Raw genomic sequence first — 17,630 nt, forward strand, 5'->3', positions numbered from 1 at the left:
AAAACACACAACTAAACAAACAGAAGGAAGCTATGCCATGAGCTTGCAGTGGGAAGTGCTGGAGCCAGAAACTTGTGTTTAATGGGGAGCTTGATCATTTTATGATGAGGTTTACTTGGGGCAGGAGAGTTTTGGACCTGGTGGTGGAGGAAGCTGCTGGAGGCCTGAACTGCTGATTCAGACCCTTTCCTATGTTTGTGTGGCATTGTAATCTAATGTGTAGAAACCTAAATAAGATGAGTAGGATGTTTTTATCATCTTGCTGGGGGAACAGTATTTGGATACAAAACACTCTGCTGTAAGGCTGCTAGTACAGGTAGAGTGCAACAGGGACTCACATTTGTTAAGTGCTCAAGAAGAACTAACTACTGACCTGGGGGCACCTTAAAAGAGTAAACTGACTCTTTTTATTTTTTTACTGACATCCCAATATGTGCAACCTCAATGCTTTTACAATAGGTCAATGCTAAATCACATAATTAAGGCAAACTACACAAGTAGGCCATAATTTCCTTTCACACTGAATATTATGTTTCTCTGCTGCAAGGAGTAGGAGCAAGCAAAACGAAAACCAATGAAACAAAAAGGAACAGCATGGTCTAGCAGCTCTAATAACTCTTCTCACTAATATTCACTTCTGTTTCTTACAGCATTTGTCTCTGCTTTGGTTTACTTCCCCTATGCTCCCCTTGGTGTAAGGGAGCACAGAGTCATGAAATAAGACAAAAAGTCTTATTAGTGATGTTTTCATCTTATTTCATGTCTTATTTTATTTCATGTCTTATTAGTGATGTTTTCAGAGTGAAGAATATTATGGAAATGGCTGAGACTATTCCATATTTACACTTCCTGCATCTTTTAAGAATGATTGGTAGTTGCCTGAGGCAATCTAGGTTACAGAAAAGAATGCAGATGCAATGCACTACAGAATTTGCATTTTGACAGGATCCAATTCCCTTGTTTGGTGCTACTGTTAAAAGAATGTGTGCTATAGAAGCCTTGATGTTAAATGTTAGGTTCTTCCTCTAAGATATTGCACAGGCACATTTATTTTAAAGCATAGGAGTAAACTTACTTGAAATTAGTGAGGAGTGACCAGCAAGTCTGGAGTTAAGCACCAGCCTAAAAGCTTTGTTGACTCTGATTCTTTGTCTCTAGGTTGGGGCTTGGATGTTGAAGTCCAGGCTTATAATGAAGGATGCCTGTTTTATCATGAGGACAATCCCTAGGGAAAGAAGTGCCGATTTTTTTTGTTCTAAGTACAGTCATATTTAGAATAATCAAATAATGGAAAATGCACTTTAGTGTAGGAGAAAGAAAGCATCAAAGACTGAACCTTTTGGGTAGCTTTACAGAACTATGTGGAAAACTGCAGATCACCAGAATAGATGTTTTCCATCTTGATTGCTGTTAATATTTTTTTGAAATGAGGATAACAATTTCAGTTTATCCTGTTGTAAGGATTTATTAATGTTGCAAATTAATTAATACTTTTTCTGGTGAAGGCAGGGTACTGTGCTTAGAACTGAATATATTTGCAGAGGTGCACAAGAATTTAACATAAGCAGTTGACTGTTCAGTGTCACTAGTCATTGTTTAAAATTTACCTTTTTTTTTCCAAACAAATATTAATATTGAGCAACTATGACTGTTAGGTCTTCCAATCTGATCTGTGGGAGTAAGTTTCAGCTTTTCCACCCTTATGTTTGAGCCAGAATGCATACTGATCACATTCAGCTAAGCCCAGCTGACATCCTCACTTTCTGTCTTTTAATGGGAGGACATATGGAAATTTTATACATCCCTCAGCTGAGATCTGTGTAACTACTAGAGGCAGAAGTTTTGAAGATGTTTAACTTAAATGTTGTGGAACTATTTATAATAATAATTTGCTAGAAGTACCTAAATGTTTTTTTTATAAGACAGGCAGACAACCTGCAGTATATGAAATGTGTAATAATTATGTCACCATTATAACTCTTGTCGAGGCGAACAGTGGTCAAAAACTTGTCCTCTCTGCATTAACCCTAGCATTAATACTATACTCGGAAAACAAATACAGAAAATATGTCATTGCAAGACTTGTTTTTTAAGTATTCTGATATTGCCTTTTATAAAATTTTTCAGAACTCTAATCACTAAACAAGAAGGTATTTTTAAAAGTTTTTAAACAGTGTTCAATCCAAGTGGTCTGTCTAGCAAATAACATGACAGCCATTTCAGACAAAATTTAACTACAAAAAACATGTTAGGTAATATTGAAGGTTGTTATAAATCGTAATTATGTTCAAGCAGACTATAAATACAGGTTTTTGTTAATAAAAATATTATGCAATATACATTCCATCTAATGATGTTATGAAGTGTATTAAGTCTTTGATGTGCCACTGCACCTTGAAGTCACTGTTGCATAGCATTTGGTTAGGCTAGCATGTTTGTCAGTGGAACACAGATACTGAAAGTTTTAAGGTTTTTGCTTATTTTACAAACTAGAGAAATAATTTAGAGTCATGGTTGTGTAATGTGATATATGGTCGGAAACCAGTCAAGGTCAATGGAACTGTTGTAAGAACTGTGGATAATATAAGACCGACAAGGGCCTCAAGCTCCACGTGGGATTTTCAAAATGGCCCAAATTTACTTCACTAAAATTTCCAAAAGTTAATGAATTGGGGTGCCTTAATTTAGGCTTCCCGTGATAAGCTCCATTAGAAAGGTGTTATGTTTCCAGAATCTTAAACACATTCTTTGAACAGAAACAGCATATTTCAAATAAGGCATCCTGAATTGTTCACTTCCATCAAAGATCTTGATGCTACACTCTCCTTTTTAAACCTCTAGACTGCCTTGAACATATCATTCTTAGGCTTTGATTCAAGAGTACTTGCCCTGAAGTAGTTGATGAGCTGCAGACATTTTGAAAGGGCTCTTACTAATCTTTCTTCTTTAACCTGTGATAATTCCTCTATCCCCCTGATGCTTGTACTACAGCCAGTGACTTAGCAATTCACTTATTAATTTTCTATTAATTAAGCAATACAAATAAAAGATGTAGTAAATTTAATGAATAATTTAAAAAAATATTTTTTAAAACCTAGGGCTCAGATGCTAGAACCATAGAATATTGCATTATAGTTTCAGTATTCATTTTAAAAGAATAAACTGTTCCTCTGAATGAACACTTTGAGAGCACAAAGCAAGATTTAAAAGTGAGAAGGATTTTAAAACACTGTTATTCAGATTCTTGAATAATTTAGTTTCAAGTTAAACTCAAACACTTCAGACCTTGCCTCATGAATTTGGACTCACTGAAGCTGACACAAGTGCTTATCTTGCAACTTTATAGCCTTAACTTTTGAGTTGTATTCCTTGTGGAAATTTCTAGTTCTTGAAAGAGTTACTGTTGCAGTAGTGCATGAGTGTTACTGGAAGTGGATTCTTGAGTTTCGTTACTGCATCCAGCGTTCTGAGAAGATGGGGTGAAATAGATCCACGTCTGCCTCAGGTCTGTTATTGCTTCTCTTTGCTAAAACTGTAGGAGTAGTAGAGGCACTGGAGAAGCTGATATTTAATTTCTTTGCACCTGTCCTAAAGTTTCCTCATCAATCATAGAGTCAAAACCCCATGATTCTGTCAGTATGGATATCTTGCCTTTGTATCCTTCCTTTGGTGCACAATACGGTGCAAAGCTTGCAGATTCCCAGTAACGATATTGATTGGTTTTTTCTTTGGTTGGTTAAATAATACTTTATTTTCTTGTAGAGGCACCTGGAAATTAATGATTTTATAAAGGATTGAAGGGAATCTTTCAATTGTAGTATTTCTTCCTCTAAAATTATATTTTGAAAGCTTAAATTAAAGTTAAATTTTAAAAGCATTTTTCTGAATCTCAGAAGCTAACAGGTAATAGCCATAATTTATTCTCCACTGGAACGAAATAATGGATGGATTCCAGAGGCAGCAAGTTCATTTTTTCAAGTGGCTTTAAAGAGTGGAGCCTCTAAGTGGAAGGGCCTTCAAAACTTATCATTAGTTTAGTTTTTTAAAACTACATAACTTTGATTAGCCCATCATTTTTATTTTTCTTTCACATAAGGTTTTTCTTATTTTACTTTATTTTCTTACAAAGGCTTCTCAGTATCAGAAAACATTAAAAAAACTTAAAGAAATCCACCTTTAAAGGTAAGGCCCTGGAGTAAGTGGTTTGCAATGAAGTTTAAAATTAAAAAAACTCAGTGCAGCTTACAGCTGTTTAAAAATTTTTGTATAAAATATAAGGAAGTAGTCTAACATACTAAGCTGTTAATTTGCCACAGGTGCAAGTGAAGATTTATTGACCCAAGTGATAAGTAATGAACTAGGCAGCCCTCAAAGATTTTCTGGACAGAGAATAAATACAGACCTCTAACTGTACTGAAACAGTGGATCTCTCTGGGCTCCAATGGCTGCATTTGACTTGGATTCAGAATACACTTGGTTACGCACATTTGGATTAACTTATCAGAGATGTTTGGAGAGCTTGGTAACAGAAGATGCATTCATATCACAGAAATGCACTGTCACCATAAATGTCACTCCCTGTTTGTGGAAAAAGAGTTGAGACTGAGCATTGTCTTTCTTTGGAAATTTGTCTTGGTAATTCTTTAAGCCATTTTAGCAGGGCATCTGTGGTGTTTTTGCAGTTTCTGTTCTGTGAACAAATATGTTAAATGCAGTAGCTGGACATGTTTCTCAGACTTTAATCCACATATAATTATACAAAAAAAAATCTGGTGCAGTTTCAGCGGGAAGTGTATGATGAAATTAAAATGTCTGAATATTATAGTATTGTTTTCAGTGGAGATTTTATTTATCTTTGCAGTTAAAAGTTGGCAGTAAATTAACTCAAGGGGAAAAAATCTAAAACAAATTACTATATTATCAAGAGAAATACACCAAGCTGTTTTATGTGTGTGTATGTCTGCCTGTTTAAAAACCAACAAATTCAGGCATCTGAAAAGAAAATACACATTTGGTAATGACAGTAAATCAACAAAAAAAGAGAAGGGCTTTATCTTTATAAATGGAATAAGAAATTTGAAAAGAACTGTTTTTCAAGTTTATTTATTGCAACTTTTTTTTCCCTAGCATCCTACAAACATGCATTTTGACCTTTAATCCTGATTATGAGGTCGTGTAGACCTAGGAGTCTCACTGATCAAAAAAGTGTATTCAGCCTGTGGTTATTGTGTTTTGTACTTTCAATTTTGTATTTCAAGTGTTTATGTGGCCCACTCTATGCAATGGCCTTTTTTGGTGATGTCAGCATATGTGTAAGACATCTCCACCTTTCTTTTTCTTTTTTTTTTTTTTTTTAAATTTATGTACATACCAAAGCCATTAATTCTAAGTAGAAGAACCTAGAACATGTACTTAAAGGTTTTTCATTAGAGGGATCTCAATGGTTACAGAGGAAAACACTGAACTGTCCAAAGTCTTGGGAAATGCAAAAAAGATGCACATTGTTTCTCATTTAAGCTAGTTTTTGAAGTTTCTTGTGGCTGCAGGTGAGAAATTACATGAAACAGGTGTAAATCTGCACGTTAAGAATTCTGCATTTTTAGGTGATTCTTGGTGAGCATATTTGCTGAAATGCAGTTTTCCTTTTTCTAATGTGGTGCCAGACTGACTAAAGACTATTTTGCATTTAAAATATTGACCTTACAAACCTTAATACATTTGGTTAATGGTTAACCCCGCTTACTTCTACTCATTAGCAACTTCAAACAAGCTCCTTGAAATATGGATTGCATACTCGAAGTGTTTTAGTTATGGACTCCCCTTAGGACTCTGTAGATGACAACGTGATGAAAGACCTTATAAAGTGTAGTTCCTTAGTATGTTACTCCTATAATAGATCCTATTAATTTCATTATTGTTCACAGTTATTCATGGTCAGGATAGCTGAAGTACGGTTAGCACTCTGACTGGAAAAGTTCAAAAGCCAAATGCTGCCAGGCTCCTGCTGATTTAACTGACAGCCATCAACATATATCACAGGACTCAGTTTCTCACTGAATTAATAGAGAAAAATATTCCTTTTAACTTTTCAGAAGTTAGATATATTTTTCTGTAATCTGTCCTTTTTCTGAAACTTCTCACTTCTGTACAAAAACGATGACTATGATATGGTTTTGACTAAATCTGCAAGAAGTGGTGGACTTGATGGGAGCTAGATTTCCACAGACACTTGTGGTGTTATTTTGCCACTTAACGATTGAAAACTAAAACTTGGAATGGCATTCCTTTGTGTAGCACAGCATTGTTTTTTCCTTTGTACATTTTTTACTTTAAGGAAATGTATTCAATAAAAACATATATTTTTTCTCTGATATGTGGCTGTCTTTGTTTGGCAGGGTAACTCCATCTTCTGAAAATCCCAATGGTGCTACCTGTAGTGTAAGTCAGGGAAAGCCGTCTTTAAGAAGAATAAAAGGGAGAATACACAGAAGCAAAAGTCTGGATAGCATTGATTTCTGTGAATTCACTGTAAGTACCATATATTTACATTTATCCTATATAAAGTTAGGAGGATCTTGCTAATAAAGCAGTTCTCCCTCTTGCACTGGGTTTATCTCCTTGTCAGAATTAGAAAAGGTATTGTACTTAATGATGTTGTAATTGCAGTTCTACACTGCCAAATGTTAAGAACAGTGATGTCGCTTGTATAATCAGTAATGCATAACTATGGTTTTCTTCAGCAAACATTAGACATAAATTTTTATGTCAGATTTTAATATTGCCACCTGCATAAGATGTAGAAATGAACTGGAAATGGAGTAAATATGAAAAATGAAATATGTTTTCAAATTCTAGTTTTATATTTAGATTTTGGAAGTTGCATTTAAAGCAAAATAGATTATTTTTTACAAAACCCACAAAACTATTTTAGTTATATATGGCTATAATACGACCAGTATACTAGAAAAAGGAAACAGATGTTCCTAAAGATGTGTGAGCTTATAGCACTTAAAAGGTAATATCACAGATGACATCTTACTACAATTAAGTGGTACTGATATGTACTGATTTTCTTCTCTTTGGTTTGGGTGTAGATATATTTGTCTTACATTTTCAGAAAATTCAGTGTGATCATGGTTTCAAAGAATTTGTATAGGTGGTGCTTTAGAGATTTAGCTGGAATTTTTTTTTACACAACCTTTTATTCAGGAGGAGTTGTTTGCTTGAAATAATGGAAGAAAAGAAATTGTTACTGTGGAAGAGTATGGAACATGGAGGGTAGATTTCCTGCTATTTATACTATTTACAAAATCTTAGAATTAGTCAAACACAATATGTTTTCAAAAATTCTTTACTGAAAAACGATTAGAAAATATACCTCTCACCTAACAGCGAGGAATTTGGCCAAAACAAATAGTATTTTGATAAATGAATATAATGTAGTTTTGAAATACTAAAAAAGTCAAAGAATATGTTGAATTATAAATTGGTTATCAAATATGAAGATGAAAGAGATAGGAAACATGCTGTCTTTGAAACGTAAAAGTCAATAGCGATGTGAAGGTATTGTCTGGCATTACATGCTAATATAAACAATGTAACTAAAATATTCAAATGCAATTTGGAGAAACATCGTTATCTAAAGCAAAACAATGGTTTGAGTATACTGTATCATTCGGTGTGATGTTTTTATACATGATACCAACAGCAGAAGCAGTATTTTTTTTCTCAGGACTGTTTTGTTTCTAAGTCTTGTAGTGCTATCTTTGGGACAAAGAGCTTGTTTGCTGATTAAGGAAGTAATTAAATTAGTAGCAAGGATTTGAGATTTAGTGTATCACATGGTGTCCAGATACTTCTAGCAGTGCAGGTACCGCAAAGTTGGGTTCCATAGCTGGGGTAAGATGTGTGCAGTGAGCCTGTGCTCAGTTCTATCCTGTCAGTAACTCGCACTGCCTAATTTAAAACTAGTTTTGGTAGGTCTATGCAAACTGTTGTCACCGCAGTGGTAATCGGTGTAATCATTACTGTCCTGAAGGCTAAAAATTCCCCTAGGGAATGAGATTGCTGAAACAATAATTTTAGCTTGTGCTATATGGGGCTTCATCTTTGTGGTCCTATTAAGGAGTTTTATCTAAATCTATCTCTACTCTTGGGGCCTTCAAAGAAAAAGCCAAAGGTAAAAGGAATATCTTGCACGCTGTAGAACCTTTGCAAAGATATTTGGGACAGATGATAATGGGGCATGTCTGTAGCCGTAGCATACAATTGTGTAGAATATGTATATGTATAAATTCATACATCAATAGCGAAGTATTGATAATTAGGATCAGGCAAGGAAGCTCACTTTTTACTCTGAGGTGTCATGTTAAAAGATGATACAAGTTTAAATAGCTAAGCACAGAAAGTTATAAATGTGGATTTTCTTGCTGCTACGTAATTTAGAGTCACACTGAAATATTTCTTGGTATTAAATAATGTTACTTTTATTGTTTTAAAATTATGATTAAAAATAAGTCTAAAGAAATAATTGAGGAAATTAGTATGCCTAAATCTTTCCAGAGAGCTCTCAGGACTGAATGTTTTTCATGTTAATGATCTTTTTCTAGTAAGAAAGCTCAGGCCTGCCAGATAGAATAAAACTGAAAATAAAAGATTTAGTAGAAGTGAGAAATTCTTTATACAATGAGGGGAAAGAGCTTTTCAAAGCTTTCTTTTTACAACTGTGTTATGCTGCAGTGTATCCATCTTATGTACAAAAAACATGAAAAGTAAATTGATCATCCAGTAAACTGTTGGTTTTCTTCATCATGTAGTGAGATTGAGATCCATTAATAATTCTGAATATTACTGGATTTAATTTTAAAGTAATGCCTATGTGCATCCCAAACTGATCTTTTTTGTAAACCTTTTGCTCCCTGTCACTAAGCAAATTCTTACTGAGGACAAATCCTAACAGCAGAAAGACATAAAAAATAAGTTATACCTTCTTTTCTCCAAGCATGAAGAGATGTGTCCCCAGTGGGAAAGTTCTGGATTGCCATGCAATATGCATATACAAAAAATTCAGTGCACAAAAATACTGTATTTACTACTTCACTGTGACTTCAGCTATGTCAAGGGATAAGTTGCAGGAACTGCTTTAAGCTGGGAGGCTGATTAAAAAATGGGGTTATTCTTTGCAAGGGAGGAGATAACCAGTGAAGAGCCTACTGTATGTGGAAAATTTCAGCAGAGGCCAAATAGTGACTTGGAGGGAGTACCACAGATGCCTTCTGAGGGTTGTCTGAGACACGATGCTGCCAAGTTTCTTGTTTACCACAGTTAATAAAATCTGGTTTGTGATATTAATGGCTTTTAGTTATACTTGGAGCTCTTAGTGTGGATGATGTGCCTAAGAATGCTAGAGAGGTCTTTGCCTATAAAACCTCATAACTGGATGGCCTGCTGCTGCAATGACTTATTGCAAGCCTCCATATTTTGAAAGGCTGTCAAAGCACACAACTCCTGGTTGGTGCATTACATACCTGTGTTACCATCTCACAGCTGGCTCATGCTGTAGTATAATTAACATCCTTTTACGCAGTGTAAGTTCTCCCTGATTACAAATGTTGGGGGTCTGCAGGATTGCTGACAAAATCTGAGTTTTATTTCTTAGTGGTACCTCTGCTATTGTAAGTGGGTGATACTGGGGTTTGTAATAGTGATGCTTCTGGTTACTCTTTTGCTAAGATAGAATGTGAGAAGATAAAGTGGTGAAATAATATTAAGCCACAGGGTGATAGTACAGCAGCTCCCTTAAAATGTGTATCAGTCTTCAACTACTTTCATCCTTTTTGTTATCCTCTCCATGTATTAGTGCTACCACTTAGTCAGATTAGGACCTGTTCCCACAAACTAAGTAAAATCTGTTTCATTGCCTTTTAGTTCTTTAAGGAGTATTCTTGATGTTATGCTTCCCCAGATATTAGCCCTTGAAATACTCAGCTTTAGTGGCACACATTTAAAAAATACAGATTTTTTTTTTTTTAAATTGGATATTGGTAAACCAGAGATATTGCAGAACTGTCATTCCACACTGCAGAAAACTTGGGAGAAAAGAGAAAGAATAGGATTATCAGTTCTCAGAGAAAGATGTGGAACACATAGTACCTTGTAGAATGAGCTTATCGTACTAATGTTCATTACCTCCGTATTTTAATGTTTATTATACTGAAACAAACTCTGGCTTGCACAGGCCACCCTGTATAGCAGTAGCACTTCTGAATCCAATTCATCAACAGGGATTTTGTTGTACTAGGCTTTGTGCAATCACAAAGTGTTTATTCTCAAGGACCTTATAAGCTATTTATAACAATAGGTAAGATGTGACTAACTTTTATTCTTTAGCTGCATACGGCTCTCAAGCTGTTCAAATGCTGCACCAGCCTAGGGCTTCTGAAGGTCACATTGGGATACAGGTACAGTTTGGGACTGCTCTACGTGATAGAACACTAAGGCTGTAGGGGAGTTGTTCTCATTTGTGTGTAAACTACCTTGGGAGTCTATATGACAGCTCTGCGTGTATGAAGGGATCTGATCTTGTGGTTGCTGACCATATGACAGATGGCTCATAGCATTACAAACATTGACCACCCCTACAATGCATAGATGCAGAGAAATTGTTCTCTTCTTTCCCTGCAAGACAGTGATGGTGTTTTGTGGGAATGACAGCAGGGAGGCTTTGTTGAAAGCATTTATAAGGAGCTTGTCTATGAACTTCAACAGTGATGGAATGTCTAAGATATCATTTTAATTTTTAGTATTGTGATTCTTTGATTGGACTCTAGAAATAACTAAGATGAGCATCTTGAAAACTATATGTTTAAAGGAATATGGACATAACACTTTCCTCCTAAAATCAGCCATTGTGGAAAAAGCTGCTCTCCTCAGAAATCAGAGCACTGCAGTTATTTATGATATTAATAAGTCCAGTTCTGCATATTTTCTGGAGGCAGGTGGTGCTAGCCTGCTCTCAAAAAACATGCACACGGCAAGTTGTCCGTTAACCTACAATCATAGTGAAGTAGATAACATCCAGTGTACTTCTGCTTGCATCGGTGTGGAATTCCAAGGAATAATTTTGCAAAACGTTATAGAAATTGAGCCTCCCCCCTCCCCCCCCCCCCTTCCATTCCTTTCTAGTCTTACCTTTTTGAGATGCATTGTTTTGCCTCTTCCCACCATGTACTGACAATGAAGTGAATTTGGCTGGAGTCATGGGGTACTACTGTGTAGAGGTCAGTGGATGTGAGCATGCAAAATAACAAAAGTAACACAGTAGGGTGGGGTAGGGTGGGAGGTTCTCCTCCAAAAGAAGGGAAAAGAGAGACGACCCAGTACAAAAGGCGGTCTGAATAAAGCACTGTGGAATGCACGACAAAATGGAAGAGGCAACAAAGGAAGAGATAATCAGAAAGTGAGAACTAGCTAATGTATTATTTATTTTCTTTTTTAGATAGGGGATGCACATTTTCACCTATAACACTAATTTCTTGTTCACTGTAGTAAGTAGTATGCCATTGAGTGGGTATGACTCTCTCTGTGCTTGCCTGCTCTCATTAGCAGGATGGAGTGGTTGACCTCAAATGCTCTCTGTGGAGATAAGTGTGTGCCCAGCATGCTGTATGTGCAAGGAGGTGCATGTGCACCAGAGTGCTCTGAAAGCAGCTGTGAGTGACTGTTTGTACCTTTTTTTTCTGTGGCTGTTGTTACTAGGAGTTTCACCTGCTTTATAGTTTGTAATAAAGTTTCAAGACTGTTTAGAGGCTTCAGTGATTAACTTCCAGGATGTTTGTTATTACATCCTTATTTCACTTCCCCAATCTATTTGGTAGGGTTTTAAAGTATACGGCAGGCTGAAGAATCCATTTGTCATTTGAAATGTCCTTACAAGTACATTGGGTGATTGTTGCTGTGATTAATCACATGCCCACCAGTGAAAAAAAAAATCTAGTGACCAGAAGAGGATACTGTACTATACTGCTTAACTAGTTCCAAGAGCATATTGCTGAGCAAGGTAATCTAGTCTGTACTGAAAAGCATGGATTTATTGCAGTTTCTATTTTACTTAGTCTTACCCAAATTCACCTTCCCTTTGACTCATCTTATAAATGGCTTCTGAGGTGGTAGATATTATTCTCTAGTTTGGGGTTGTGAGTTTTTTTCCCCCTTTTTGTTTTCTTTTGTTGGTGTTTCTGTGTTTTTTTTCTTTAATAAATAATATTGTTCTGATTGTATACTTATGTTTGTCTTAATTTTTCCTGCTGAGTATTTTAAACTGAGTGTGTGTTTGTAAGCTAGTAAAATGATAAATGAATAATAACACAAATTATATGTATCAGATTTATTTCTTAGGATGGAGGCATAAAAACACTGACACTCTGTAAAAAGTCCTGCAGGTATTTTGATCATCTCTGTAGATGTGGAAGGAAGAATTCATTAGCACATCTGGAGTCTTGTGAATGCCCTTAATTTGTTACTGTTCAGAGAAGTGTGGTTATTACGCAGCTGTTTCTGAGAATTAAATCCTCTATAGTAGCTTAGACTTGCTTCACAATATTTTTGTTATACTGTGACTTATTTATTATAATATTATTAATTTAATCTATTGATGGATATATGAACACAACACTGACCTTATATAGTAAAGCCAGTTTTGGCCAGTTTGTTTTACCTAAGATAGTTTAAAAGCTTTAAAAAAAAATTGTTAACAAATTAAAACATTTTATAGTTAACGAAAATACTTTACGTCTTTCTTTTGTATTTCATTGGTTGAATACATAGAAAACAATGCAGAAAACGTATTACTGGTTTTAACATATATATTTAAGAGTTTTAAATACAGAGAAAAAAATCTTTTTAAAAAAAAGATTTTAATTGGAACAAATGTTGAAATCTAATACTGATGGAAAGAAAAAACTGCAGGCTTTTGATCCAAGATTACAACTCCTCTGGGAAAGAGGCGTATATTTTCAGCATTGTTTATTCTGTCATCTTGCTTTTTATTAAAAAAAAAATCCAAAGTTTTATATAAGAATATTATAAATGTTGAGGCAAAGTATTAAGTCTCAAGCGTAAAACTAGGTGAAGCTTATGCAGCCTTAAGATTAACCTAAGGACATTAATCGTAAATGAACAAATAATTTCATTTGCTAAATTTTAAATTGTGATTGACCTTGATTTGAGTTTCTGAATTGATTCAGACTGATTGGTTTGTTTCTGAATAAATTCAGCACTCCAGTTTAAATCTACCAAGGATGTTAACTCCCTAACAGTCATTATATCAGCAACTGTATTTACATTTTATTTTAATTAGAAATGTGTGTTCAAGTGAGTGCATTTTTAAGATTATTTTTATTTCTTCTCAAAATGGCATTATGAATTGGGGCAGATGGAACTGTACTGGAATTCTCTTTGGCATTTGCTCAAGTAAGACCTGCTTGATTACTTTACCACCATCATACTTTACATATGATTGTGACTTTTCAGGTCTCTCGTTTCCTAAGAAAACATCAAAAGATATGTACGCCATTGTGTGTCTTTAAACAATATAATATCAGATCTCTCTTGTGTGGTTGTGCAGGATGCTGGCTTAAGGTATTCAGTCTCAATATTATGGTGCACATGCAGTTACCTTCCAGTGAACTGAAGCCCCAGGCAGGATGAAGGTCAAATTGTTTGCCCTTTGACTATCCCAGGGATCCAAGGAAGTAGAGAATGACCACTGTCTCTGTTTTTGAGGTACCACTGTGAGCTCCCTTGAATGTCTTAATTGCTGAACTGGATTCTGTATGCATCTACATGATGATCAATGTAATATTAAAGTAATTTGATGGAATGACTCAGGGAAAAGAATAACATTCATACAAATTATGTAAATGCTAATCTATTTTTTTCTCTGAAAACCAATGTTTATTGATATAGACTAGATACCTTAGTATTTTGTTAAGTATTACATATTTATGTAGGGAATAATTGTTTCTGTCCCAAAAAACTTTATGTGAGTGAATCTAAACTGTTTTTTGAGTCTAAGCACACTTATCTTTCATGCCAGAAATTCTTCACTTGTTAATTTCTAGAGTAAAAGTTAATATCATATTGCTAAATCTATTTTCCTGTTATTGATAGATTTTATTTGTTTGACCTTTTCCCACTGTTGTGCTCAGAGAGGCAGACTGGTTATATATGAGGAAACAAAGACTGCAACAATTTTGTTGCAGGCTCTTAGCCTTGTGCTTAAAAATAGCAAATAACAGGAGTGTCAGTATGAGTGGCTTTTCAAATATGTTGTTAGAATATATATGCTGAGAATTCTAGTAGCACATTTGTTTTAATATTTTTATTAGGTTCTTGGTTTTGGGGGGTTTGTTTTGGTGTAGGTTTTTTTGCCAATTTTTTTGTCTTACCAGAACATTTTTCCCCTCGGAAACCAGAATTTCTGAGTGATTAATTCTAATGGTCTTTAAAATTTGGGTTTTGTTCTTGAAAAAAAGTACGTGCTTTTTGTTTTTTTGGAAAAGCTGCTCGGAATTTTCTGTCATGAAATACATTTGTGAATGTGGGCATCATTGGCCAGTCTGCAAAGATATAATAATTTAATGGAAATTATAACGATCCTATAATGCAAGTACAGTCAGCCTCAGAATGTAGTGTTTGGTGGGGGCAGAAATTGTTCCTACTACTTTTTCCATAGAAATAATGGAAATGTTTCCCGTGACCTTCAGGCACTTAGTTTATGTTACTGTCTCAGAAACAGGATCTCTTGATCTGTGACTGCCAATACTGCAGGAACCTTTCTGGTTAAGGATGAGAATATTACTATTTTCCACACACTTAAAACTAGTTTGGGCAGTGAAATGAGAAGAATATTTTCTTCTTGAAATACAGGAATTGATCTATGTGAAAAATCAGAGTATCTTCCTAACTTATGCACAAAGACAACAGCCACAGTTATAATTAAGGTCTTCAGGTTTTCAAGAGTTTTAAGCAATGAGCTTTTTACTAAGTGGGATTCTCTTAAAGTGCCCTTGTGTTGGTCTTCTCACCAAGCATTATTTCAGTCAGACTGACCAGCTTGATATGAAGGTAATTCTGGAGTTTTCCAGAGCACTAGGTACAAATTTATTTGTAAATTATGCAGACAGAATGTCTGCAAATGTTGCAGCCATACCCAGTTTTGTTTTGATAAGCCCAAAGAAGCACTTAATCAAATACTAAAGGAGAAGCTGAGAAGCAAGCTGAGCAAGATCTTGAAATCTGTTTGGCCTCATTAGAAGGTCTTTGAAATTATTTTTTTCTTAAGTTACAAAAGAAGAAATATTAATCCATAGTATTAAGTATTCCATAACTGTGACTTAGATATTCCAGTCAGAACTGCTGGCAGAACACTCAAAGGCGGTATTTTACAGCACTGGGTTATATTTCTTTCTTTACAGTTTGAAGAAGGTCTTTTTAGTTACACAGAGAGATGAGAAGATGGTGTGAGTTGCTAAACAGCTGCAGAATATATCTTTTTAAACTCAGCCTCGCTCAAGGTTATCCACTGCTATCCAGATGCTGTTATGCATATCTGCCTATATAAAATATATTAAAAAATACATACACACATGCATGCACATTGCATTTAATATGCAAAATTATACTGGTTAAGGTCACTTTTTGTCAGCATGTTCTGTACATACATTTTTGAGTTTTGTTGACTAAACTCTGACTGTCAAAATTACACCTGTCTCTGCCAGTTGCAAGCATCTCTAAGAGCAGGACCTGACCCCTAAACAGGCAGTCCTTCAACAACAGTTGTAAAATGTCATCGTCACTCTGTCAAGGACTGCTTTTACCAACTCTTTTCTTTGCTCTCTGGAAGTTCCAGTGGGTGCTCAGGAATATGTCATTCATCACTCAAGTGAAATATTGCTTTTTTAAAAACATTCTTCACCACTCCAATTAATTCTCTGTCTAGGCCTTTCCCCATCTTTGTCATCCGAATGTCTGAGGAGTGTGCCCAGGCAGGGAACAAAGCAATTTGCCTTTACCAGATGGTTTATTTTAAGAGGATGCACCAGTACTAATGTAGAAGAATTGACAGGATACTCTCAGCAGTCAAAAAAGATATTGAAATATGGGCTGTAGCAAAAGGCTTTGCTGCAGGCACTGGGAAAAATATTAAAAAGAAAGAAAACATTGTTAAAATAATGGAAATACAATTCTGTGCATTGAGAGTTGAAAATGAAGTACATTCCACCCAACACATAAGTCTTCAACCTAACTGCAAAATAAAATAAAAAAGATTAATTGTAAGCACCTTGGAATACAGACTGTGTGAATTTGCAAAAGTGTCATAGCAAACTTCTAGTAGAATGTTGGGGGTTTTTAGTCCAAAGAAATTGTTTATATTTGAAGTCTGGGGCTTTGAATGGAAAACAAATTGTTTATAAGCTGTGCTTAGACTGAAAAAAGAGTTAGAATGCATTAATGGAATAGGGCAGTTAGCGTGGGCTAGCTCATTGGTCTTGAAGAAACAAAGACACTTTTAGTTCACAGAGATTCTGTTTTCTCTTGGCACAGATGTTCTTTTTGTTCTCTGGCATGGTATTCCTTGATTTTTCAAAGAAATATTGGATGTTTGTTGCCTGTCTATATCTAAGAAGAGCAGCTTGCTTCTCCCATTCATATAATATGCATTTGCTTATTGCTCTGCAGTATTCTGTGAGGAAGCATACAGGACTGAATAACCTCTAAAGAGCGGATGACTTTGGATATTTGGCACTGTTGTTAGCAATATACTCTTGGGATCACAGGCTCCTATAATAAATTTAGCAATCTTGGCTGCACTATTGCTATACTTACCTAGCACCCCTCAGAGCTAGAGAATTTGAAAAGTACATATCCTATTCTCACTGTGGTGAATGCCACTGCATGAATAGGAAGGTAAATAATAAGTGTTTGTATTTTTATGAAGATTTGACATTTAACTTTTTATATCTACTGACTTCCTCCAGCTGTATACTGTGTTGCCTTTCATTGCCCTTGAGGATGGCCCAGGGGAGGGGGGCTGAAAGGTTGTTGATGACAAAGAAGACAAAAAATTAGCAAGGAGGAGATATGGTCTTGGAGCTGCCCAAATGTTCAGAAACCAGAGAGTGCTTTCTGAACCTGGTCTGAAGGTAAGTTAGAAATAGGCAATACTCAAGTCTGAGCGATACGCTTTCCAGTGAGGTTTTCTGCAGTTCTTCAGATAAAGGGAAAATAATGAAGTCACATATTCCAGTGTAATGTGGACGTCATATAACATAACTACAGACACAGTTAGTTTTCTCCCCTTCTTAGGAAGCCAGCATGTCTTATTCTTTGACCTGACTGATGAATGTAGAATAAGATGATGGTGAATTCACATACATCAAAGTTGGATGCTGCCTGAAGTGACCAGGCAGCACTTCAGCTGCACCTTTTTAGGTGTACTTTTTACATGTGGACAGTAAAACACTGCTTTGTGAAATCATGATTCATTTACGATAACGAGATAAGGATGTGAGCTCCCAAATGAGCAATCCCTCAACAGCTGCATGAAAGCTTTTCACAATTTATAACTG

The 17,630-nt window shown here is 35.4% G+C and overlaps 1 protein-coding gene across 7 annotated transcripts in view; it reads left to right on the forward strand.

Moving 5' to 3' along the window:
- The window catches only part of TJP1 (tight junction protein 1), a 160,177-nt gene that overhangs the window by 3,512 nt on the left and 139,035 nt on the right, over positions 1-17,630 (forward strand). For all 7 annotated transcript variants that reach the window (XM_064456573.1, XM_064456570.1, XM_064456571.1 and 4 more), the window contains one exon: positions 6,396-6,528. In XM_064456573.1, coding sequence (XP_064312643.1) covers positions 6,396-6,528 — 133 coding nt within the window. The remainder of the gene's footprint in view (positions 1-6,395; positions 6,529-17,630) is intronic.

Source organism: Phalacrocorax carbo, chromosome 7 (genome assembly GCF_963921805.1).
Source record: "Phalacrocorax carbo chromosome 7, bPhaCar2.1, whole genome shotgun sequence".
Lineage (NCBI taxonomy): Eukaryota > Metazoa > Chordata > Aves > Suliformes > Phalacrocoracidae > Phalacrocorax > Phalacrocorax carbo.